Here is a 26,882-nt window from a genome sequence, read left to right on the forward strand (position 1 = left end):
GCTTAGAGTTGATGCTAAATGTGGTGACAGAGATGTATATTGTAATGAATAAAAAAAAGGGAATCATTAGGATATTTTATTGTTAGAACAACATGTTGCATGTTGATGGGATGTTAGTAAACTATTCTCTGTGCAATACATGTGACTTTTAACCACCTCACTGAAGTGGTCTGTAGTCCAGCTGGTCGCTTGAGAACAGAATCTGGGAGGTGACTGAAGTCTTCACATTGCATCCTCATCACCTTGAATGGTTTTGCTGGTTGTGCTTGTTGTTTCTCGTATGGGACAGTGTAGAAACTGTTGAACAGATGCAGCTTGCGCTCATCAATCAACTTTCCACAATCCTTTCTGCACGTCGTGGAACACGCTCTTCCCTGCAGGATACAGTGTAACGTTACATATAACTAGCTAGCTACTGTAGCCATGTCGAATCATCCGGTGGATGGACAAAAAGTAGCTAGCTATGTTTCTTCTATAATCTAGCAATAACATTTGTAACGATAATGTATAAGTTAGTAGCCAACGAACTTTAGCTAATATGTTTTCTCTATAGTTACAAATTAGACAACCCAGAACATACATGTTAGTTACTGTACTCTATAGCTAGCTAGCTTGATTGTTTGATATACGGTTCTTCCACATACCTCTTTTGGACAGCTTTTCCCAGTTTTTTCTTGACCCTTACGATTTGTATAGGGTTTTCCCGCATCCCGTAAGATCTTCCTTTGCCTGTCTTTCCATTCTTTTAGTTTTGTTTTACGTTTCTTTCCCACATTTCGGTGATTTTCATCAGCAACAGAAAAGTTGTGCGCTTGTCCGTCCATTCTGAGTGGTGCACATAAACGGTTATTCCACGAGAGCCTATCTTTAAATTTAAACATATTGTTAATTAGCGCGTGGAAAGCTTGTGAAACCGGTTCACTATAGAAAAAGGGTGTCCAATAATGATTTTTCATGTATATCTCGTTTTTTTGAAAAATGTCACATATACGGTTCTTCGTCTGTAGGATTCAAATGTCAAAGAGCATAACAACATACTGTTATTGTTGAAACCATTTTCAAAATTGGTTCATACTCCCTTAGTTTACTGGCGACCTCTCCGAAGAGTTGTCAGATCAGGGACTCTAACCCTAGACCCAATCTGGTGAGATTTGTATTGAAACAAAGGCAAAAATGAAATCAGCAATACACATATCTCAATCCATTGGGAGTAACTGTCAGTCCTTATTAACACATATTTTTCCTTCTATATGCAGACTGAACAAAATACATTTGTGTATTTACCAAAGGGCCAGGGCCCCAGGGAACTGGTAATTTTCCCTTTGAACACATGATTCACATCGTGATTAAAAAAAAAAACTGCATGTTAAATCAAAAATAAACATATTTGAATAACCAATCAACTTAGAATTATAACTCTTGATAATTCCACTATGAAATAATGGTATCCCATAAGGTAATGGTAAAATAAACTAGAGACTGGTGTCTCTCATTCATATTATAATTAAATCCCACCTGTCTCGGTCATTTCTAATGAGGTTGATCAGGACTCACCAGAAAGTCAGGACACAGGCCATTCAACACCATTAAGAATTTCCTTTCCCTTTTCTTTCCCTCTCCTTCAAAAACATTTCAAAACATTTCAAACATTTCCATCATTCTATGTACCCGGTTTTAAAACCAAATTGAAAAGACCCCTCACAATAAATCCCACGGTATTAACACCAATAACAAATATTCATAACTAGTGTGTGTGCAGTAAACTGTAGGTCAAAAACACACACGTGAACAGGCCTTACTTATCTGGGAGCACCTTCTACGGACTAATCCGGAGACTTTTATACTTAAAATTGCCGAATATCACTAACTAGGGTTGCACATTTTGGGGAATATTCAGAGGTGGAAACTTTCCGTGGGAATTAATGGGAATATATGGGAATTAACGGGAAAATATTGGAATTAACGGAAATATATGCTAATTAATAGTAATACCATTTAAATGTAGATGGTTTTTGCATTGGATATATTTACCACATCATATGAGGACAGAAACATTGACCTTTTACCTTATCATAAGTAGACATAACTGCAAATGATTAAATCCTTTCAATAAAAAAAACTACATTTTTTTGTTACGAATTGACTTCTTAAGGCTAGGCGTCCCGCTAGCGGGACAACTTCCAGTGAAACTGGAGGGCGCGCAATTCAAATAAATAATCATACAAATTATGGGCATTACACATTTATGTACATACAGGTGTCTTGTATCGGTTATGTTTTTATTTCATCCTCAGATACCCTAAAATGTAATTAAACTATAATATTTCATATGGAAAGAAGTATGTTCAATAGGAAAACGATATTAGCAGGTATGTGTCCTCTTCATCGCGCGCTTACACTGATTTCTAAGTCTGTGTCCCTGTATCAAAACTCATTATTCTTCCTCGTTTGGGAAGAAACAAGCCTGAAACCTTGAACAAAGACTACTGACTTCCAGTGGAAGCCATATGAATTGCAAACTGGGAGCTAGATTGAATTTTTTACCTATATGTTCCATTGGAAGAGCATGAGCTCTCAAAAAAAATCAGGTTGGTTTTTCTTTGGATTCTCTCGTACCATATCTATGGTGTTACAGTCTCCTACATTATTTTAACTGTTCTACAAACTTCAGAGTGTTTTCTTTCCAATTGTACCAATTATATGCATATCCTTAATCAGAGCCTGAGCAACAGGCAGTTTACTTTGGGCACGTCTGTCAGGCGGAAATTGAGAAAAATTGACCCTATCCTGAAGAAGTTTTTAATTTTAAGACTCTTCACATGGGATGATTACACTGAACCACAAAAGAAAGGGAATATTGAATGATCCCCAATGATCCATTGCATCTCCCAAAAATGTTTTCAACATATATCTGTAAAATGATAGTCTAGAAACTAAAGCTTTGGTTGTCTTCCTCTCAGGCTTCCATGTCTTCTCCCTGGACCTCCTCAATGTCCACCTCTTGAACATCAGACTCTGAGGCCTCATCTTCACTGTCACTTTCCAACCTTGCTGAGTATGGCTTGTTGTCAGGCTCAAAAAGCCTCAAATATGCCTGGATGGCCACCAATTTTTCAACCCTTGTATTGGTCTGCCTGTTGTGTACTTTAGTGTGTGTGTTCCCAAACAAGGACCAGTTGCGCTATGAGGCAGCTGATGTTGGTGGGATTTGGCGGATGATGGAGGCAACAGGGGAAAGATCCTCAGATTCACAAAGTACCTTCCACCAGGTGGCTGATGAGATATATTGGCACGACTGCCATATTGCATCTACATCCCAAAGCCCTTGCTTGGAAGTGTACTTTGCCAGACTGTCAAGAACCTTGCCCTCATCCAGGCCAAGGTGGCGAGACATGGTAGTGATGACACCATAGGCCTTGTTGATCTCTGCACCAGACAGGATGCTCTTGCCAGCATACTTGGGGTCCAACATGTACACTCCGACGTGTATGGGTTTCTGGCAGAAGTCTTCACGCTTTTTGATGTATTTCAGAACTGCAGTTTCCTCTGCTTGGAGCAACAGAGAAGTGGGCAGGGCAGTACGGATTTCTTCTCTTACCTCTGCATGCAGATTCTGAACATCAGACATGATGGCATTGTCTCCCTCAATCCGTGCAATGGCTACTGCTATAGGTTTCAGGCTGCTTTACCGCTCTCTCCCAAAATACATCATCCAGGCAGACTGTGATATGGCCATTTCTTGGAGAGACTCCTTTCTTGGAGAGACTGTCAAACATGATGACAACACTACCCCAACGGGTTTTGCTGGGCAGCTTCAATGTGGTGCTCTTAATCTTCTCACTTTTCTTGGTGAGGAAGATTGCTGCTATAACTTGATGACCCTTCACATACCTAACCATTTCCTTGGCTCTCTTGTAGAGTGTATCCAAGGACATCAGTGCCATGATGTCCTTGAGGAGCAGATTCAATGCATGAGCAGCACAGCCAATGGGTGTGATGTAAGGGTAGGACTCCTCCACTTTAGACCAAGCAGCCTTCATGTTCACAGCATTGTCTGTCACCAGTGCAAATACCTTCTGTGGTCCAAGGTCATTGATGACTGCCTTCAGCTCATCTGCAATGTAGAGACCAGTGTGTCTGTTGTCCTTTGTGTCTGTGCTCTTGTAGACTACTGGTTGAGGGGTGGAGATGATGTAGTTAATTATTCCTTTCCCACAAACATTCGACCATCAGAGATTGCAATACAGTCTGCTTTCTCTGATTTGCTTGAACTTCACTTGAACTCTGTTTAACTCTGCATCCAGCAAATGAGTAGATAAAGCATGTCTGGTTGGAGGGGTGTATGCTTGGCGAAGAACATTCAGAAATCTCTTCCAATACACATTGCCTGTGAGCATCAGAGGTGAACGAGTTGCATACACAGCTCAAGCAAGACATTCATCAGCATTTCTCTGACTACATTCCTCCACTGAGTCAAAGAAAAATCTGATTCCAGGAGGACCATGAGCTGTTGCTATTGATAAGGTGTCTGATTCATAATTTTCACCTCGAATAGAAGTAAAGGGACTTTTGTCAGAGGTTGCTTGTTGTGAGTGCTGAGGAAACTTTATGCACTTGGCCAGATAATTCTGCATCTTTGTTGCATTCTTCACATATGATTTGGTACAGTATTTGCAAATGTACACTGCTTTTCTTTCTACATTAGCTGCAGTGAAATGTCTCCACACATCAGATTGGGCCCATGGCATTTTCCTGTAACGATTAGAAAGAAAATTGTAAAAAAGAACAAATACAATTCCATGTACAAATGAATAGTTAAGCAGTGAGATTTAACAACTCCTTTGTAAGATATATGTTTTAAAATTAAACATGTATGGAAACAGGTGAATTAACACTCCTCAGTTAGCAGGCTCAAGCAAGCTATAACTCACATGGTAGCAAAAACTAACTAGCAGAAATGTTTAATAAGTTAGAAATGATTTAAACACACTTTGCTTTAGGCTACTATTTACTAGTTAACAAAGAAATCATGTATGTCATATAAAATATATTCACCCCACCCAGTATTGTAATGAAAACTTACCAGAAAGCTTGTAGTCCTTGGCTCAGACAGTGTTGTAGTGTGGGCTCAATAGCATCGCATTAGTGTGCAAGATCTTGAGAATCAGCTGTACATGTGATGGAAGAATGCACTGTGCATGCAGAGGGTTGAAATTACATTGAATTGGGGATCATTTAACCAAAATATGCCACAAGACCTAGAATTGCCTTTTATGTATCCCACAAAAAAGGTTCACTGTTATAAGCTAACTTTTTGGATGAATTTAAGTAAAATTCCCCAAATTCCCAGGCTTAACTTCCAATGGATTTTTTTTTTGAAAAATTCTGGAAATTTCCCGGAAAGTTTCCCACCCTTTGCAACCCTATCACTAACTGCTCTCCTCAAAACCACAGTCTCGGGAAACATTCCAAAGAGAGATAATGAAACCCCTCCTCTTCTGGAAAAGAAAGTGTACATTTCATTAGCATCAACAATCCAAAAGTATTAATTATTAACCAAACATGATAATGGTAAATCCACTGTCCTCACTCCAGTTTGTTTTAATCCACACCATCGTTTATGTATCCTTTATTTGGCATGTAATACCCTTAGACATGGCGACATTATCTCGCCACCGAGTCTAACGATTCACTGGTCTCTTTTCCCCATGATTCTCCATAACCACCGCACCACAAGTCCCTTCATGTTCATGAAAAAAAAATGGAAAGTTAATTTTAAGTTTGGTAACCCCAATGCTAATTTCTCGTGACCCCTCCTCCCTTTTGTCCATTCTATAAATCTATTTCATAATCGTCAAGTCCTGACCAGTATAGGGGTTATTTGTTATTGTAGTTTGGTCAGGACGTGGCAGGGGGTGTTTGTTTTATGTGGTTCGGGGTTTGTTGGGATATGTTCTTATGTAAGAGGGGTGTTTGTTTTATGTGTTCCGGGGTTTTTGGGTATTGTTCTGGTTTTGTATTTCTATGATTTCCTAGGTTGTGTATTTCATTGTTGGCCTGGTATGGCTCTCAATCAGGAACAGCTGTACATCGTTGTTGCTGATTGGGAGTCATACTTATGTATCCCTTTTTTCACCTGTGGTTTGTGGGAAGTTGTTTTTGCATAGCTGTGTGTAGCCTGCAATACTGTGCGTTCGTTCGTTTTCTTGTTTTGTTTTTGTTAAGTGTTCAATAAAGTTAAGATGAGCACTCAACCCGCTGCGCCTTGGTCTACTATGTACGACAACCGTTACAATAATAACACAACATAAAATGTCTCACGAGATTAAAACCCCCCAAGGTTTTCTGAGTTTGCCAAGAATGTTTGACCATATCATTTTTCATTTCTTACCTCTTTAAAATCCATCCCTCTGGCATTTCGCTTAGATGCTTCAACCCAAAATACTTTTTCCTGTGGCAAATGTAGCTACTTTCTCATCATAAGGAATCTGCTGTATTTGATCCCTGTCATCTACTGTATTACAAAGTTGTTTGAGATATGTGCTCCTATGTCTCACTTCACATAAATACTGTAATCTCTATGAACCACTATCGATCGAACCAAGGCCATACACTACTATGTAACATTTTCCTGTCCCGCTGCGTTCAAGAGGATTTGTTGCTGCTCGTCTGAAAAACATGCAATCGCTTGCATGGCAGCATTTCCTCCGAATGCAGCAGGCTCCATTCCCATTCTACACTCATTCTTCCAATGACCAACAGCCCCACATCTTAAACAGGGATCTCCCTACTCTTTGATGGGGTTTTTTGCTACGTTTCTTTGTCTTACCTTGGCCATTGAAACCACTGTTAGTGACTTTCCCTGTGGCCGTATTAACCGTATTAACACATTCTATCAATGTACTCACATACCCAGTCTTTTTGCAGCTGAGTACATCTACAAATTTTGGTTTTATCGGTTACACTCTTCTGTTGATAAAATGCCGACATCAAAACACTTGTATGTTGAGCTTGTGATTTCTCATTGATGTCATTGTGCCAGACCACAACAGCATCTCTGTGTTCTTTATTTGATTGTTATTTTCCGTCAGCAGCGAAATGCTGCCCAATTTGATCCAGTTTGCTCAATTTTTCCAATATCTGAGCTGACTTGGTAGAATGCTTGTGCGCGGCTCTTTCAGCGCCTTCATTGCTTTATTAATCTTCTCTTCCTCTAGCCCCACTTAACAGAGAGAATCTGGGCCATCTGTCGCCATTTCAATAGTTATTATTCTGAAACCTCTCCCGACGGTGTCCAGGGTGTTTAGATCTTCTTTACTCCCGGCTCTAATACACAGCTTTTATGAACTATTTCCCAAGGGAGCGCTACCCACTTCCCCGGAGAATTGTTATGGTATTTGTGGCTATTAATTGGTCACGGCACTTAATACCTTGTTTTAGAACCAATACTATAGTGTCTGCAAATGTATTACTGGAGAATACAGATGACCTTAATGTCTTATTCCAGTGTTATGCTTCGAACATCACAGTTGTTGATAACACGCATTACCAAAATGATTCACACTTGTTTTCCTACTTCCACATAATCTGTCATGGTTCCCCGCCCCAACAGGGCATAAAACCAACCTATCTTTATTGCTACTGCTAATACACCCAAATCAAACAGCGTTCGAATATCTTATTGCGTTCATTTTAACCCTGAATATGGCTCTCCTTCAGAATTTAGAGGCAACCTTTTATCCTAGTACACAAGCATGACACTTTATCCATCCACACACACACTATGCTGCCTCATGGCTACTGCAGCTAGGACTTTCACCCTCCTTACAGGTCTGGCTGATAAACCACTACGCTAGGGATTTACCCTCCACAGGTCACCCTGTTCAGGACTTACCCTTTACCTACAAGACTTACCCTCCACAGGAAGTATCCTGCTCGGGACTTACCCTCTTTAAAGCTACGAGACTTACCCTCCACAGGAACTATCCTGCTCGGGACTTACCCTCTTTAAAGCTACGAGACTTACCCTCCACAGGAACTATCCTGCTCGGGACTTACCCTCTTTAAAGCTACGAGACTTACCCTCCACAGGAACTATCCTGCTCGGGACTTACCCTCTTTAAAGCTATGACCGGTCGTAACACAATGGGACTACTGAATAAGCTCAGGCTTTCTAGGTCTGTATCCTATTATTGGTTCAGCCTACGACTCTCATCTACCCAAGATGTCAGAATGAGTGATAACGTGTAGGAACTGTGCTTAACTTGTTTCTGGTGCCGGTGCCTGTTTCACAGATTCCGAATCCCAAATTCGACTGTAAATCGTGATGAACCCTGCTCGCAGCGCCAGCTGTTAGGTTCTAAATATCAGAGTAAGAAATTGACGGACACTATGAAAGCTCCAACCAAGTTCTTCCTCACTTCATCTGACCTGACCTCTGCCCCAAAGTGCTCACTCATGTTGACTCGTACCGTGTCTTTTTCCCTCCCATAGGATTCCTGATGGCTAACAATAACACATCCGGACAGAATGTAAACGTTATACATTCCCCTCTCTCCCTCAGTGTCATGAATAAGTATATTTCATATTGTCAGTGTTAGGACACTATATAAATGTTGATTTGAGCTATGTATCTTATCAGATGTGTTAATGGTTTTGAGAGTATGGAACATTGATTCCCACATTTTGCCAAACCAATTGATAAAAACTGTGAGGCCATTCGCTTGGAGGGACTAAGGGACTCAGTGGAATCTCTACATTAGACACACTCAGTGGTACATGCCAGTTGGAGAATATGTTGTTTTGGAGCAGGTGAAGTGATGAGGGGGGTGCTGCTGTTGTCTGATCCATCATGAACTCAAAAAGAAGAGGGTCATTTTTGTCCTATACCATCAGGCTGCATCTCTCTGTTGTATAAGCTGAAATCAGCTACCATTGAAAACAATGACTTTGGTGCCACCTGGTGGCGAAAGTAGTCAGGTTGAAAGATGCTCTGAGTGGGCAGGACAGACAGTATCATCAGTATGATGTCATTCCATGCTCATCTTGTATTTATCAAAAGTATTTGTTTTTCTTATAATCCAGCTATGTATTTATTTCTCTCTCTCCTTGTCTCTCTCTCTCCCCCTCTTTCTCTCATATCTCTGTCTCCACTCCTCTACCCCCCCTCTCTCTCTGTAGGACAATAAAAAGCCCCCAGACTGTGTTCTCAGTGAGTATTCCTGCACGCTGGGCGTCGACCTACGCCGGGGATGCAGGCGTTTCTCCGGGAACCTGCAGCTTCCCCCGTTGTCGTGGCGACAGGCCGAGAGGTCGCGAACCCCTGACAATGACTGGGTGGTCCGGCCCACCTCCCTCCCCTTCTGCATCCCACCCCGCATCGACATTACGCCGGTTGACCCGGAGTGGTGAGCACACACACATATGCAGGCACAGACACACTCAACTTTTCTCCATTATATTCCAGACTAAACTCCTCTGTTGCTAATATAGATCGATTAGAACCCCAAAAAGACTGACTGTACCATTCCATATAATAACTCCCATCATCTCCATTTCTTACACTGGAATTACTCACTGATATACCTATTATGGCTCCTTCTGGCCCAATTACGTTACGTATCTACTTATATAATAAGTGGATGGAGCCTCTGAGGGTTACTGTACTTTTGCTGCCAATCTCCAGCCCTTAGAGAATTACCATAAGTATGGGCTATCTGCTGTGAAAGCTATTGAAGTGTGAACCCCATTGAGACCACGGAAGTGAAGGCTGGATGGACTATTCTCTATGGGATTTCTGCTGAGGTTTGTTCACGCTGTAGTCCCTGGGAGAGGCTCTTTAGACTTCAAATAGCTGCACAAGCTGTGCTAATGGAAGTTGGTTGGTGTGTGTGTGTGTGCGCGCGTGTGTGCGTGTGTGCAGTGCTTCATTTGTAAATGGGAGGTGCTGGAACAAAAAGTGAGACCGATAGAGGGGTGACCTGAGGGGCTCTTGATATACCGGAACTTTATAATAAAGCATTGCGTGCGTTATCATCGCTTTTGCATTCTGGTGTAGAGCAGTAGAGTAGAGGCACTTGCTGACGTTACACACAAAGGGGGAATTATTTTTGTAGTCTAGCTTCTGGGAAGAATGTGGCCTTTATAAATGCATTTCATGCAATTATACATCATTTTAGATGACTGGAGACTTTAGCAGAATAGTTTTTTTGATATTTCATAAATGATGGAAATGACAGGCTGCTTTGACACTGACAAACTGAGAATCTTGAGATCAATAAAAATGGCCTCGTCCTGAATCCGTCAATAACTTAGGCTTAGGTGTGTGGAGACACACATATTGTACAATATGAGTTTCACTGACTCCGACAAGGACGAGCAACTCACTCACTGGCGATGGCTGATGCGCTCGTGTCAAAATCTTATCTCTCTCTTGTAAAACAATGCTGTTCGGTCAGTAGGCCTACTTGGAAGTTAATTAACTTATTAGCCTATAGACAGATTGGTCTTCTATTTTCAGCAGGATTCATTTGTTTTCCAACCTGTGTTTTCTCGTGATTGTATTTGAAATATAGCAAAAGGCCTGTTTTGGCTACATGCTGTTTGCTGACAGATTTGCACATTGTGCTGGGGACAATAAAAGGCCACTCTAAAATGTGCAGTTTTGTCACACTACACAATGCCACAGATGTATCAAGTTTTGAGGGAGCGTGCAATTGCCATGCTGACTGCAGGAATGTCCACCAGAGCTGTTGCCAGAGAATTTAATGTTAATTTCTCTACCATAAGCCGCCTCCAACGTCCTTTAAAATAAATGTGTCAGTACATCCAACCGGCCTCACAACCGCAGACCTTGTGTAACCACACAAGCAAAGGACCTCCACATTCGCGTGCTGAGGTGTATTTGTTTCTGTAATAAAGCTCTTTTGTGGAAAAAAATATATTCTTATTGGCTGTGCCTGGCTCCCCAGTGGGGGTGGATCTGGCTCCCAAGTGGGTGGACCTATGCCATCCCAGGCCCACCCATGGCTGCGCTCCTGCCCAGTCATGTGAAATCCGTAGATTAGGGCCTAATGAATTTATTTCAATTGACTGATTTCCTTCTATGAACTGTAACTCAGTAAAATCTTTTGAAATTGTTGCATGTAGCGTTTACATTTTTGTTCAGTGTATTTCATTTCATTCTGAACAGACAGCAGTAATTCTATAACTTTGATAAATGTATTTCAATTCATCAGAGGTGCTTCAGCACCTCCAGCACCCTTCTGGCGGCTATGATTCTATAACAAAATACATTTTCATGTCTATCAGAGCAGAAACAGGGAGAAAGATCATAGAAAGTGAATCTCATTCTAATTCTGTGCGAGATACAGGCACTCTTCTCTCTCTCACCACAGCAATGTCCAAGTGTTGGTCTATATAGGCTACAATGTTTCGGAAACCATAAACCCGGGCCGCCCCAACACAAATAAATTCTTAAAATATCAGGCACGTTTTCACACTACGTTTTTTTAAATGGGCAGCCAGGAGAATTACAGAGGAGTCAACTTGAATTAACTCTGATTGCTTTTATTAGAATTTTGACATTGCAAACAGTAAAAATGATTTATCATGAAAAGAGAGGTACCGGATCCTGGCAAATGAGTTCCGGAACAAAACAGTCCAAAACTGAGAGGTGCCGGAACCTGTTCTGGCAGGATCTGGCTCAAATTAAGTGTGTATTGTAATCTATAGGTTTCTTCTGCGTTGTGTGGTATGTCTGTATAGACAGTGTGTAATATGACAGCTCCTTGGGTGCATAGACCGGGGGTAGTGTTGTTGACCTAACAGACCACTGGAGTGGCTGTCTGACGTAGAGAGCCTGCAGGGTCACAGGGTTATCACTGCCTGGGAGGACTGACTGTCAGCTCAGTTCCTGGGAACGCTGTGTGTCTGTGTGTGTGGGAGAAACACAGGCCCACCAGGGGGTGAGAGACTGGATCGAAGCAGGAACTGTCAGCATCATCAGCCTGTCACCGCCGGGAAGGACATCGAGCCAATCGGAGACTTGTCAATCTGTGTACGCAGATTCAGAGTTCCGGCTCAGCAAAACCAGGGATTTTTTTCTTAAATTAAGCCAACAAGGTCTGATTGGAGTGAATATCCTGACGTTAATGGCTATACACTATGTTTGTCAGTGGGAGCTGCTGGTTCTGTGTCAGAGATATATATATATATAACTGAATGCTTATCGGGATTTGACACCCCTGGACAGTGTGTGTGTGTGACAGACTGGACACATCCTGCCGTGTGCTGTATCTCAGGGCATTGAGCCATTCCCTGGAGCTGGTGTGTGGGATCAGCTTTAGTCTAGCTAACATTTGGCTTAGAGTCAACCTGAACTTCCTTTCCAGCAGCCTACAGCAGGAAGCTGTCTGTCAGGTGTTCTCAGTCATTAGGAAAAGTGTCTGTGGTACAGTAGTTAGTGCAGGAACACAAAGACAGGAGTTTAGTAAAGAGCAAGGCTAAATGTCAGGAACAGTTTAGTGCCTAGTCTAGCATGAGGCTGTGTTATCTAGAGTCTCCTGTACTGTTACAAGGTGCTCTGCTTCTATCCACTAAGCCAAGGGGAGAGATGAGAGTCTCCTGATTTGTTTTGTTGCAAAAGTGAAAGAGAGTGACTTCTAAGAATCAGCGTGTAAATATATATGACCTGGTATTTAATAATAATTATAAACTGGGTGGTTTGAGCCCTTAATGCTGATTGGCTGATAGCTATGGTATCTCAGACCGTATACCACGGGTATGACAAAACATTTATTTTTACGTTGGTACCCGTTTATAATAGCAATAAGACAAACAGGCAATAAGGCATCTCGGGGGTTTGTGATATATGGCCAATATATATATATATATATATATATATATATATATATATATATATATGGCCAATATACCACACCTACTCTGGCCTTATTGCTTAAATATACTTAAATTAGTCCATTCGAGTTGAAGAAAAGAGTAAGGTATTCATTCTAAACATACATATTGAAGGGGTGAATTGACGAAAGCTTGTGATTCCATGTTCTGCCAGAAGAGGGCGATGTTACATTCAATTGTCCTCGCCATCATCTCCTGCATTCAAATATGCTGTTATTTTCTATTGAACAAAGTCATACTGGTAAGCAAGCACCTTCCTGTGTAATACCGTTGCTCTTGAGGGCTTCTTACATCATTGACTTGCATAGCTTGTTCAAACCAAAACCACATATTAAAAACATTCAAAAGGCAAAATCTGTTGAACATTAACTTGACTGCATGCGGACATTTCTGCCCCATTTGGATTGGGTGTGCTCATTAGGTAATCCCACAATGTGTTTGTTACCTGCCAATATGTCTGAACCTACTGCTATTGGTTTCAAAGCTTTCTCTGGCAAATCTTTAACCAGTATAGCTGGTGTGGCTGCGAGCCTGTGAGTGGTTGACTGCGAGTAGGACTAGTACTTTGCTGAAGGCTGTTACCGTAGAAAGATGCTGGGCCTAGATTCTGTTGACCTGGTTTAACGAAGAGATGAAGTGTTACTGTAGCCTCTACCCATATACCCAATGTGCGCAAGGGTGGGGGGGGGGGGGGTTAAAGCACAGGCTTCATCATCGTGTGTGTGTTTTCTCTACTAAGACGGGCGCTATGTGTGCATGTCGTGTGTCTAATTGTGTGTGAGTAAGTGTTCTTGTGGAGAGACCCACTGCTGTGTGTGTTTGAAAGTGCTCTGTACTGGGATCCCTTCGGCGGTGACATTCTGAACCATGGCATTTAACACCTGTGTCCTCTTTTCTGCTCTTACGCAACCCTTTACCCCCCACCCCACCCCAATTAATTGTTCAATATGGGGCGATGGGGTTGGGTGTGACGTCATTCTTTACATGAATATTCCCCAGCCCCTCCCCGTTCTACTCTCTAATGGTGTTGTTCTTGTACTGCACCTTTTTATCACTTTTGTTTCCCAGGAGGAGAGAGGCTGGTAGGTGAGGGGAGAAAGGCTGGGAGGCAGTTATTTTGGGAAACAATTATTTTTCTTGCTGTCGTGACACAATTGCATTGGAGCACAGGGTCCACCTAGCATTGATTTCTGGACTGTTAGAGGGCGTGTGTGTGTGCGTGTGTGTGTGCCTGCGTGTGTGTGTGTAGGGGAGAGTGTATTCTCAGGTTGGATTCAAGCAGGCCTTAATAGGTCAACTGTTAGTGGATGACTCTGGTGTGTTTGTGGCTCACTAAGGAGTGCTGTTTGTGTGTGTGTGTGTGTGCGCGTGAGTGTGTGTCAGCCCAACTCCAGTGCAATCCCTCTGAGGAGCAGTTATCTTTGTGTTTTGTCTCCTTGTAATTACTGCCTCCCCTGATGCCGTTCACCATTTGATTGGGCTTTGGCACCAATGTGACACCAATGACATGAATATATGTCTGTACTGGATTACCTTTGTTTGTGCTGCAGCAGTATAATGTCACATACCACTGCCCATTCCAATACCGTTTAATCCGCTTTGGTCTAGGTGGGTGCCTGTAATCCATGGCAAAGGAAATTGGACTTTGCCCTCCTTTTGAATGTGTGTGTGTGTGTGTGTGTGTGTGTGTGTGTGTGTGTGTGTGTGTGTGTGTGTGTGTGTGTGTGTGTGTGTGCCCCTGTGCGTGTTTGTGTCTGTCTGTTTAGTCATCTAGCAACGTCATCTGAGGTTGTTTCAAAGATTGTTTCTCAGCTTAATTTCCTGTGTGTGTGTGTGTGTGTGTGTGTGTGTGTGTGCGCGCGCGCGAGTGTCCTCTCTGATCTTTTTTATTTTATTTGATTTATTTCACCTTTATCTGATGTTTAATAAAGCTGTTGACAGACTCCTCCAGCTGACCTCTGACCTGGAAGTGCTTAGAGAGGAGAGGAGGGGATGGAAGGGAGGGAGGAGGAGAGCTATGGAAGTCAGACAGACTGATTGATGCTCTCATGTTAGAGACAGGATGGAGTGTCACTGAGATGATAATAATGGCGAGGATGAGGAGAAAGAGGATGGTGGTAATGCTAATGGTGACGATGAAGCTCTAATCAAGATTACACTAAAATTACACTTTGATGACACATATGCTCTGTTAACATAGGCAGCCCAATTATAATATTTTTTTTCCACTAATTGGTCTTTTGAACAATCACTTCAGATCTTTTCATATCAGATTTGTTTCAAAAAGACCAATTACTGAAAAAAATATCAGAGTTGAGCTGCCTGTGTAAACGCTGCCTTAGACGAACACTAATCAAGATGACATCACACACAACAAGGTGACTTCCTACATTCAGACAACAGTGGTTTAGTGGCGCTTCCCAATGTAGGTGTGCCACAAGGCAGGACACAAAATGTGATGTGAAGAGCCAATTCTTGACTTGAACTGTTTGAGCACAGGAAGTGGCCCCGTTGTGTATGATGACGTGGTCTTGCTGATTGTACCTTTAACAGTGCCAGTATTGTAATTGTACTGCATCACACTGTACTTACAGAGATGTTACTCTACCTTCCTGTAAGATCCGGTTGGTTCAATGTCAACGTTGCTCATCTCTTTCACTTACAGCAGCCATTTTGTCTAGTGACAGGTTATTCTGTAGCGTGTGTTACTGTGTGCCTAGGAGTCTAATGAAGATAGTTTATGAAGCTAAGTGAGCATCTGTCTGGTGCAGTTTAAGGCTTTAAAGTTGAGACTACAGAATTGTTATTTTAATGGAATTACTGTCTGCTTTCCTAAGCACCCAGGGAGAAATCTCCGAGCTCCCTGAAAACGTCAGAGAGAGAGAGGGATTATTCTGAGCCTGGGCTCCACTCTGCTCTCTCTCTCTCTCTCTCTCTCTCTCTCTCGCTCTCTTGCTCTCTCTCTCTGTCTCTCTACATCCCTCGCTCTCAGGGTGTCACTCTCACACATTCCAAATATAAATCTACAAAATGTGCTGGAAAGTGTGCAGAGAAAACTTGAAAAGCCCCAGGATTTGCTCTCTCTCTCTCTCCATTCATCGTTATCTCCCCTCTTCCCTCTTCCCTCTCCATTTCTTTCCCTCTCACTCTCCAACCCTCAGCAACACACTGAAGTACAGGGCTTTCTCTTTCTTTCTTTCTTTCTTTCTTTCTTTCTTTCTTTCTTTCTTTCTTTCTTTCTTTCTTTCTTTCTTTCTTTCTTTCTTTCTTTCTTTCTTTCTTTCTTTCTTTCTTTCTTTCTTTCTTACTCTGTCTCTCTCTCATCTATGAGTGGATAACCAGCCAGGCGTCTCTGCAGAGAGAGCTGTATCTGTACCGCGGGAGCAGGGTGTCTTCGATCACTGTGTTCACTCATCTGTGAGGGACAATTTATGTAAGACCCTGAGTTACATAAGACCTAATCTCTAGGTCTCGCTCCCAGAACCCCTAACCCCCTGCATCTCGCCCACTACCTCTCACTGAGCCTCCTTCATTCCCCTGCCTCACTAGCCCTCAGGCTACCAGCCTCTTCTTAATGCCTCTCTTGCCTCCTTCCCCCTACATCCCTACTCTCCAGACCTCTCACTGAGCCTCCGCTACTTCAGCACATCAGCCCCCTGCCTCCCCAACCACTCTGCCTGGTAATCCTCCTCAGTACACTCACTGACACCCGGCGGTTCACTCTACAACATAAATGCCAAGGAAGCATGGACTAACTAACGCTTGCCAGGTATGCTGTCACATAGGGTTTCTCACACTGCAGGCGGTGACATAGCCGTGAATTAACAAACACAGAGGTACAGCAACACTAGGGGTTATGGTGTCTGGTCTCCCATAGCTTTCACACAACAGGATGAGGTTGCGGTGCAGTAAAGTGAGATTGATGTAAATGAACAATGTACAGGAACACTAGGGTTTATGGTCTCCCATAGCTTTCACTCAACAGGGGAAGGACAGCCATAGGTGTTTGAGACTGAGCTTAACATTGAAGATATAAAGTCCCGCAATCCATCTCTCTTTCTGTGGACAGATACAACAACTGTATATATCTTTCTGGTGGTTCCACACTATGAATCTGTAAACAGCAGGGCAACGTGGGATAGCGGGTGTGAAATGATGGAGGGACAACAAGACACAAACCAACTAGCGCTAACGTTCACACCTCTGATTAACATCACGTTCGCAAGACTCAAGGCAAGGAACGAACAAGGAAAGCGTTGTATTGAGAGAATGTAAAAAGCATGTAATAAAACATTATACAGTAAATGTTCATACAGGCATATATCAACTAATTAAGCATTGAAAGTGTTGGATTTAAGTGAATTGTTATTGAATGTTTCAATTGTTATAGCATCGTTATCAGTCTTATATCAGCTATGGATTTTGAACGCAATTTAACAAACCATTTTTGTATGGACGTCGCTTTGTGCACGGGGCATTGTCATGCTGAAACAGTGAAGGGCCTTCCCCAAACTGTTGCCACAAAGTTGGAAGCACAAAATTGTCTAGAATGTCATTGTATGTTGTAGCTTAAAGATTTCCCTTCACTGGAAGAAAGGTGCCTAGCCCGAAACGTGAAAAACAACCCAAGACCATTATTTCTCCTCCACCAAACTTTACAGTTGGCATTATGCATTGGGGCAAGTAGCGTTCTCCTGACATTCGCCAAACCCAGATTCATCTGTCGGTCCACCAGATGGTGAAGCATGAAATATCTCTCCAGAGAACGCATTTCCACTGCTCCAGAGTCCAATGGCAGCGAGCTTTACACCACTCCAGCCAACACTTGGTATTGAGCACGGTGATCTTAGGCTTGTGTGTGGCTGCTCGGCCATGGAACCCATTTCATGAAGCTCCCAACGAATAGTTATTGTGCTGACGTTGCTTCCTGAGGCAATTTGCAAGTCGGTAGTGAGTGTTGCAACCGAGGACAGACGATTTTTACGCGCTACGTGCTAAAAGTTGACCAGGGCAATCCTAACAGGGCAGAAATTTGACGAACTGACTTGTTGGAACGGTGGCATCCTATGACGGTGCCACTTTGAAAGTCACTGAGCTTTTCAGTAAGGCCATTCTACTGCCAATGTTTGTCTATGGAGAATGCATGGCTGTATGCTCGATTTTATACACGTCAGTAATGGGTGTGGCTGAAATATCTGAATCCACTAATTTGAAGGGGTGTCCAGATACTTTTGTATATACAGTGCATTCAGAAAGTATTCAGACCCTGTGACGTCCGTCGAAAGGAGTAGACCAAGGTGCAGCGTGGTACGTGTTCATATTTCTATTTTTTGTAGAAATATGAACACGAAATCAAAACAACAAACAAAGACAATTGAACGTCATTTCCGCAGGCTTACTGAGCTGTACAAAAACAAGATCCCACAACAGAAGGAGGGAAAAAGGGCTGCCTAAGTATGATTCCTAATCAGAGACCCCATATCACACCCTGACCTAACCAAACTAGAGGAAAATAAAACGTCCCTCGAAGGTCAGGGCGTGACAGTACCCCCCCACCCCAAAGGTGCGGACTACCGGCCGCAAACCTGAACCTATAGGGGAGGGTCCGGGTGGGCATCTACTCATGGTGGCGGCTCCGGTTCGGGGCATAGCCCCCGCTCCACCCGCTGATCCCTCCATTTTAGTATTACCGGACCGTGGATCGTCGGAGGAGGAACCGGACCGTGGATCATCGCCGGAGGCTCTGGACTGCAGACCGCCACTGGAGACTCTGGACTGCAGATCGCCACTGGAGACTCTGGACTGCAGACCGCCGCTGGAGACTCTGGACTGCGGGCCGTCTCAGGAGGTTCCGGACTGCGGGCCGTCTCAGGAGGTTCCGGACTGCGGGCCGTCTCAGGAGGTTCCGGACTGCGGGCCGTCTCAGGAGGTTCCGGACTGGGGACCGTCGCTGCAGGCTCCGTGCCATGGATCATCACTGCAGGCTCCGCGCCATGGATCATCACTGGAGGCTCCGGGCCATGGATTATCACTGGAGGCTTCGTGCCATGGATCATCCCTACAGGTTTCTTGCCATGGATTATCACTGGAGGCTTCGTGCCATGGATCATCACTGGAGGCTTCGGATCATGGATCATCACTGGAGGCTTCTTACGTGGAGCTGGAACCGGTCTCACTGGACTGGGGAGACGCACTGGAGACCGGGTGCGCAGAGCTGGCACAGGGTATACTGGGCCGTGGAGGCGCACTGGAGGTCTGGAGCTTAGGTCTGGCACAACCCGTCCTGGCTCAATGCTTACTTTAGCCTGGCAAGGGCGGAGCACTGGCACAGGATGATCTGGGCTGTGCAGGCACACTGGCGACACAGTGCCTAGGACTGGCCCAGGATATACTGGGCCGTGGAGGCACACTGGAGGTCTGGAGCGTATGGCTGGCACAACCCGTCCTGGCTGGATCCCCCTCTTAGCCCGGCAAGCGCGTGGAGTTGGAACAAGCCGCACTGGTTTGTGCTGGTGAACTGGGGGTACCGTGCGTAGAGCTTGCGCAGGATAACCTGGGCCGAAGAGATGCACTGGAGACCAGGAACGCTGGACACCCCGTCCAGGATGTCCTCCCAGGTCCATGTCTCCTGACCACGCTGCTTGGTCCTTTTGTGGTGGGAGATTCTGTGACGTCCGTCGAAATGAGTAGAGCAAGGTGCAGCGTGGTACGTGTTCATATTTCTATTTTTTATTAAACTCAGAACACGAAATCAAAACAACAAACAAAGAAAGAACGAACGAACGTCACGTTCCGCAGGCTTACTGAGCTGTACAAAAACAAGATCCCACAACAGAAGGAGGGAAAAAGGGCTGCCTAAGTATGATTCCTAATCAGAGACAACGATAGACAGCTGCCTCTGATTAGGAACCACACTCGGCTGAACACAAACATAGAATGGAACATAGAAATACAATAACCTAGATTGCCCACCACATATCACACCCTGACCTAATCAAACTAGAGGAAAATAAAACGTCTCTCTAAGGTCAGGGCGTGACAGACCCCTTCCCTTTTTCCACATTTTGTTATGTTACAGTCTTATCCTAAAATAGTTTTTTCAAATAAAAAAATGTCCTCATCAATCTACATGTAAGACCCCATAATAGCAAACTTTTTGCAAAAGTATTAAAAATAAAAATCATAAATTCCTTATTTACATAAGTATTCAGACCCATTGCTATGAGACTCGAAATTGAGCTCATTCTGCAACTTGATTGGGGTCCACCTGTGGTAAATTCAATTGACTGGGCATGATTTGGAAAGGCACTTTGGAAAGGCACACACCTGTCGATATAAGGTCCCACAGTTGACAGTGCATGTCAGAGCAAAAACGAAGCCATGCGGTCGAAGGACTTGTCATTAGAGCTCCGAGACAGGATTATGTCGAGGCACAGATCTGGGGAAGGGCACCAAAAAATGTCTGCAGCATTGAAGGACCCCAAGAACACAGTGGCCTCCATCAATCTTAAATGGAAGAAGTTTAGAACCACCATGACTCTTCCGAGAGCTGGCCGCCCGGCCAAGATTCTCTGGTCTGAATGAATGCCAACTCTTTGGCCTGAATGCCAAGCATTACGTCTGGAGGTAACCTGGCACCATCCCTACGGTGAGGCATGGTGGTGGCAGTATCATAATGTGGGAGGTTTTTCAGCGGCAGCAGCTGGGAGAGTAGTCAGGATCGAGGGAAAGATGAATGGAGCAAAGTACAGAGAGATCCTTGATGAAAACCTGCTCCAGAGCACATAGGACCTCTGACTGGGGCAAAGGTTCACCTTCCAACAGGACAACGACCCTAAGCACACAGCCAAGACAACGCAGGAGTGGCTTCGGGACAAGTCTCTGAATGTCCTTGTGTGGTACAGCCAGAGTCCGGACTTGAACCCGATTGAACATCTCTGGAGAGACCTGAAAATAGCTGTGCAGCAAGGCTCCCCATCCAACTTGACAGAGCTTGAGAGGATCTGCAGAGAAGAAGAGGGGAAACTCCCCAAATACAGGTGTGCCAAGCTTGTAGCATCATACCCAAGAAGACTCGAGGCTGTAATCGCTGCCAAAGGTGCTTCAACAAAGTACTGAGTAAAGGGTCTGAATAGTAATGTAAATGTGATATTTCAGTTTTTTTTTACTAAAAACCAGTTTTTGCTTTGTCATTATGCGGTATTGTGTGTAGATTGATGAGGGAAAAAATTATTTCATCCATTTTAGAATAAGGCTGTAACGTAACTGTCACGTCCTGACCAGTAAAAGGGCTTATTTGTTATTGTAGTTTGGTCAGGGCGTGGCAGGGGGTGTTTGTTTTGTGTGTTTGGTTTATGTTCTATGTTATCTATTTCTATGTGTTTATCTAGTTTTCTATTTCTATGTTGGGTTTTTGGCAATGACCTCCAATTAGAGGCAGCTGGTTGTCGTTGTCTCTAATTGGAGGCCATATTTAGTTGGGTTTGTTTTCTCTTGTGTTTTGTGGGTGGTTGTTTCCAGTATAGTCTGAGCACCTTACTGGACTGTTTTCGTCGTCAGTTTATTTTCTTTAAGTGTTTTCTTTAATAAAGAAAGAAGATAAGCACTTTATCTGCTGCGTTTTGGTCCAATCCTTATGACGCCTATGACAGTAACAAAATGTGGAAAAAGTCAAGGGGTGTGAATACTTCCCGAATACACTGTATAGTGTACATGGTAGTGGTTCTTTAACAATTAAATGTATACAGGGAACAGATCAGAGTGGCAGTAATTCTCAAACCTTTAAATAGCGACTTCCTTTAAAAATCAACAAATCGCTTTTAAAATGGCTACGTGGCGATATGAGTCAGAAACAGTTATTCTAGTGTCAAAATTGACTAACAAGTGTAAATAGGAAAAATGTTGTCAGAAAGTGGGTCTCGTCTAAAACGGAGTTTGGAACATCTGTGCATCACACCGGGTAAATGAAGGTTGGGTTTTGATTTGACGATGAGCATTTGCTTCCTTACATGGGGTGAACAGCTGCGGAGATGGCTCTCTATCCAATAGCATAGACAGTGAGACAGACTTGCCCAGCAGCTTCAACCGTTTACATAAGACAAGACCATTAACCAAATGCGGAATCGGTCAGGAAACACACCTCCGAGATTGAACTGTTGTTTTTCTTATGAGCAACAGAAAAACACGTGCCAATCGGTGTGTTCAATGGCTCATTAATGGTTGAGTGTTTAGCCATGTCCTATTGATCTGTTTTGCCCTGTTGCCACTGCCAGTTTAGAAGCCTTTGTTAAGACCTCTACAGGTGCAAGTGATATAAAACGCTAAATATTATTTGGAATGCTGTGATGTATAATTACATTTTCACTGTTAGAAATTGCTGTAATTTTATTACAATACAATTCATCAATAATTTACTGTATTACCATTTTGTTGTATATTTACTGCAGCATTCTGTAAATGGTGGTGCATTGTGGAAAAAGTTTGTGGGAGGGCAAAGAATCGCTGACTCATTAGCATATTTTTAGGCGTGCCTTGAAACTGCCTTTATTTGCTGCAACTGTTAGTGAGAACGCTGTACAAATTGAACTGATATGTGGAAGTAGTGCCCTAACATTTTAATGTATATAAGGGAGAGATCAGAGTGACAGCGGTACTTAAACCTCTAGTGATTGATTATTAAACCATGTCCTTTTGGGCTGTTTTGCCTTGTAATCATGGCCAGTTTGGAAGCCTTTGTTAGACCACTTGAAGTCCAAGTGAAATAAAACAGAACATTTTAATAAATGTGCTGTAATATATAAATACCTATCAGCCAACCTGCTTGTGCTAATCCCATGTAATTACTGTAAGATACCAACATTATTACAGTAGCATTTACTTCGTTACAGTATAGTAGGCTAATTTTACAGTATTGTACTATGTCATTCCTCTTCATTTTACAGTAATTTACAGGAAGCTGGTAGCAAGTTACTGTGAATATTACAATAACCGATGTTGCACTAGCCAGAGGTGGACAAACATACATGGAAAAGGTATCTTGTTACGAATACCGGATATTTTGAAGACCAATGTATCCTTAACTACAACAACATTCTCAGTAACAGTTACAGAATTGTTTTACTTGCTATGACTGTGATATGTGTTTTTAATCAACTTTAAATAAATGCTCTGGACAAGAGCGTCTGCAGCTAGATGACCAAAATGTTAAAGTGCAAAGCACACTGCTGGGTATTGTTCTAATGTGCTCCAACCTCAAACTATTTGTATTTTGATGAAATTTGCCCTTGTTTGTAAGTAGCCTGCTTAACTACAAAATGATCAGTATAATATCAGAATAATACCCAGCAGTGTGCTTTACAAGTGTTCATTTTTACATTGACATTTACATTTGAGTCGTTTAGCAGACACTCTCATCCAGAGCGACGTACAGTCAGTGTATTAGACTAAGGTAAACAAGAATATACCACAGTCATAGCAAGTACAAGGTCATGTTACCATTACCGAGAATGTTGTAGTTAAGCAGGCTACTTGCAAGTATATATTTGTGACTGGTTTCAGGAAACTAGGCATATGTCGTGTGTCACTACTTCACAGGAGAGGCATTTGAACGAAAACACTTTGTTTTTATCTAACTGCTTTTTTTTGGCAGAAATTTCTTCTGGAACATGTGAACTTTCATGTGCCTTAATAACAAACTTGTATGCCATCTGTAAATATGAATAAAATTGTTAAATTACGAGCCTTGTTGGTTTAGCCACGGAAAAGACAGGAACCTTACTGCTAGCCATGATCGGCTGAGATAATGGATGGGCTGGACATGCCAAGAGGTGAATTCGGATTGGTCTGCCATGTAGCACACTTCTGTCTGTAGCTAACATGAGCTGCTCAGTATGTGTAGGTAATCCTTTCTAACGCAGCATTTTTGAAAGATATCACTAAGAACTGCAAATGCGTTGCTAAGGGAACCGAGTTTTGAAATCTGTGGAATGCCCGGTGAAAGCAGAGTATGATAGCTAAGGAGATGGAGAAAATGCAGGCGTTTGATTGGAAATGCGGAAGTAGTCAAAAAGAGAACACAAAAGGCTGTTGTGTTGTATAAAACACTTGTCTCTGGATTACATCTTCAAACTAAGAGCTACAATGACATCCGTGACAGAGAGGGAGAAGTGTTGATTATGTATGCGGGTAAGAGAGTCTAGCTAGCTACATCTTCAGATATTGTACATTTCTAATTTTGTCAGAAAGTCATTTTCATTGCAAGTTAAACCGAACTGTTAGCTAGCTAGCTAACATTAGCTGGCTGGCTCACTAGCTAACAGTTACTTGTATGATCTGTGTAGGAATATTATTTGTATCTCAGAGCCGTTTACATTGTTTGTTATAGCCTAATGTTAGCTATAGCCTAATGTTGGCTAGCTAGCTAACATTTAACCTAGTAGTTGGTTAGCTTTAGCTACCTGTAGATTCATGCAGGATAGTAATGTTATGAGATGGGATTGGTTCTTTGTTTAGCTAGCTAGCTACATATCTAAACAAAAGACTCTACTATGCAAGTAACCATTTCACTGTACCGTTTACACCTTCTGTATCCTGTGCATGTGACAAATACACTTCGATATTATTAGACATAGTGTGTGTTTACCAGAGACGGCAATGTGAAGAACAACATGACCTGCACCAAAGTCAAATTAGGATATAACGTTAGGCCAACGAGACAGTGTCCAAGTTTAAAATTCTCTGGTAGAATGCCCTGCCTTGCCATTAAATTGTAAGTAATGATCTTGTTGTGAGTTTATTTTCCATTAATAATTAATACAAATTAGCTTTGCTTTTAGTTGCGTGGTTTGCTAGATTGAGGTATACAAAATTCATTTTTAAATTGATGGGTTTATTGGTGTTAAAAGATACCAGTTATGGTATTTCGGATCACCACGCTGCTGAAGTCATGCAACCCGTCATTTTTTGTGTTTATACTTTTTCATAACGACACAACGACAAGTTTGATGTTGGACAACAATAGAAGTTCATGTTGTCACTGTGACAACTGTATACAGACATATTGATAGATGTAGTATAAACCAGCCTTTAGTCTTGAAATCTTTGGTTGTTTAGTACACTACAGAAGTCAATCCGTTTAGCACATGGCGTCACATGATAATCCTTAAAGAGATGGGTGGGGCTAAGGCTTAAGAGGTGTGAACGATGTTGAATGGGTGTAGACAAAGAAGAGCTCTCCAAAAGGTGTACCAAAGCATTCAACGGCCATTTTCTCAAAAGTAGGGTTACAAGTTTATCAACTTTCAAAGCATAATTACTATACCATTGTTTCTCAACTGTAGTGTATGATATTCAATATTCTAGCTCCGAGTCTCTACTTTTATCCAGTGTAAAAAAACACGATTTCAAGTTTTGCTACATAAGACTGAATCGAGCCGGTCGGTCAGATTTGTATTATAAAATACAAAATATATGTATTCTAATTCAATTTTTACAAAATAGGCTTCATGAATTGCAGTTCAGGTCAGTAAAATATAAATGACAAAATAGGATTTGAAACTATTGAAATACTTATGTCAGAAATACTGCCCCGTCGTTGGCACTAGCTACATGCACTCTAAATCTGCAACAGTTTACTAACCACTGTGCTTCCAATAATGTACTGTTAATTCTAGAAATACAGCGTGTTACTGTAGTCAGGTGTTCCAGTAATATGCTGTAAATGTGCGTTACAGTAAAGGTCCTGGAAATCTACAGTAATTGACTGGCTTCTGTGCTGCCAGTAATTTACTGTACATTTACAGTCACCTACTTGCTACTGTGCTTGCTTGTCTTCGGCAGTGACAGCTCGCCATGGTAGATAATGTTACACAGTCTCTGCGTTTCTGATGACGTCATTGAGTGACAGCTGGCCAGGGTAGATGTCAGAGCCAGGGTAGATCCAATCTTCGAGGAACCCATGGGTGACTCATACAGAGAACAACACTCCGTGAAGGCACTGGAGCGGCTGATCATTTGTTTATTTTTTTTCACTCTTTCTTTCCCCTCTCATTTTTATGTCTCTCTCTCTCAATTCCGTTTGTCTGTCAGCTTCTATTATTGTATTCTGTCCCGCTCACAGCCTCACTCCTTACCCTCTCTTTCTCTTTCCCTAGCTCTCTTTCAGTCAAAATGTAATTTGAATGGGTCTTTGTTACAGTGTAATTACAGTATTGTATTGTAATAATTCATAGTTACACTGTACTAACAACATAGTTTTGCTGTTGTAAGTGCCCTTTTTAATGTCTCACACTTCCTTCTCCTTCTGTATTCCCCCTCTTGAACATCCCCTGCCCACCTTACCTCTTCCCTGTCTACTGTACCCATGTGGAAGAGGTCCTCTGTGTTAAAACACTTATAATTAGTTTATATGTTCACTGACAGTGTACTATAATGGTCTCCCACCAATATATTGTGATATGTATGTATCTCATGCATTCATGAACTTTTTATCTGTTGATTTGTGAATGCTGTACATGCTATCTAGTTACTGTACTTTTCTCTGTACGTGTCGTCATTGGGCTAGCAGGGCTATTCATGTCCCATTTTGTTCATTTGTACTTTACAGAGGAGTTGGTACATAAGGACACTTCATTTATGGTTGTTGTTTGTTTCTTTATCAGGTATGTCGCGTGTTTTTGTTTGTTGTGATATTTTGATGATGTTTTACTGTTAGTTTGCAAGTGCACATCATGTATCAACTGTACAAAACACCTGGCTGTTATTTATGAAATTTGGCTAGCCCAGGCCCATAGGCTACACTGTACATTAGCTATATTTTATACTGTACATTGCAGTATATTGTATCGTTGCCAAACGAGACAATTGTTATTCTTATTTGCGCCCTCTCTACTGTGCTCTGGTGGAAGAGAGGAGTTGGTGCATATTGTTTCTTTATCAGAATAAAGATCAACAACAACCCTGATCCT

General features: G+C 42.4%; 1 protein-coding gene and 1 long non-coding RNA gene across 2 annotated transcripts in view; one reads left to right on the forward strand and one right to left on the reverse strand.

The window, feature by feature from the left end:
• The window catches only part of LOC106584037 (cAMP-specific 3',5'-cyclic phosphodiesterase 4B), a 309,843-nt gene that overhangs the window by 91,030 nt on the left and 191,931 nt on the right, over positions 1-26,882 (forward strand). The window contains exon 3 of the mRNA XM_014168843.2: positions 9,181-9,407. Within this exon, the coding sequence (XP_014024318.1) occupies positions 9,181-9,407 (227 nt within the window). The remainder of the gene's footprint in view (positions 1-9,180; positions 9,408-26,882) is intronic.
• Positions 62-703, reverse strand: LOC123729869 (uncharacterized). Its single transcript, XR_006761555.1, has 2 exons — positions 645-703; positions 62-374 (listed from the first exon to the last, which is right to left on the reverse strand). It is a non-coding gene; the product is annotated as an uncharacterized lncRNA (long non-coding RNA).

This window comes from Salmo salar, chromosome ssa23, assembly GCF_905237065.1.
Source record: "Salmo salar chromosome ssa23, Ssal_v3.1, whole genome shotgun sequence".
In the NCBI taxonomy this organism is placed as follows: Eukaryota; Metazoa; Chordata; class Actinopteri; order Salmoniformes; family Salmonidae; genus Salmo; species Salmo salar.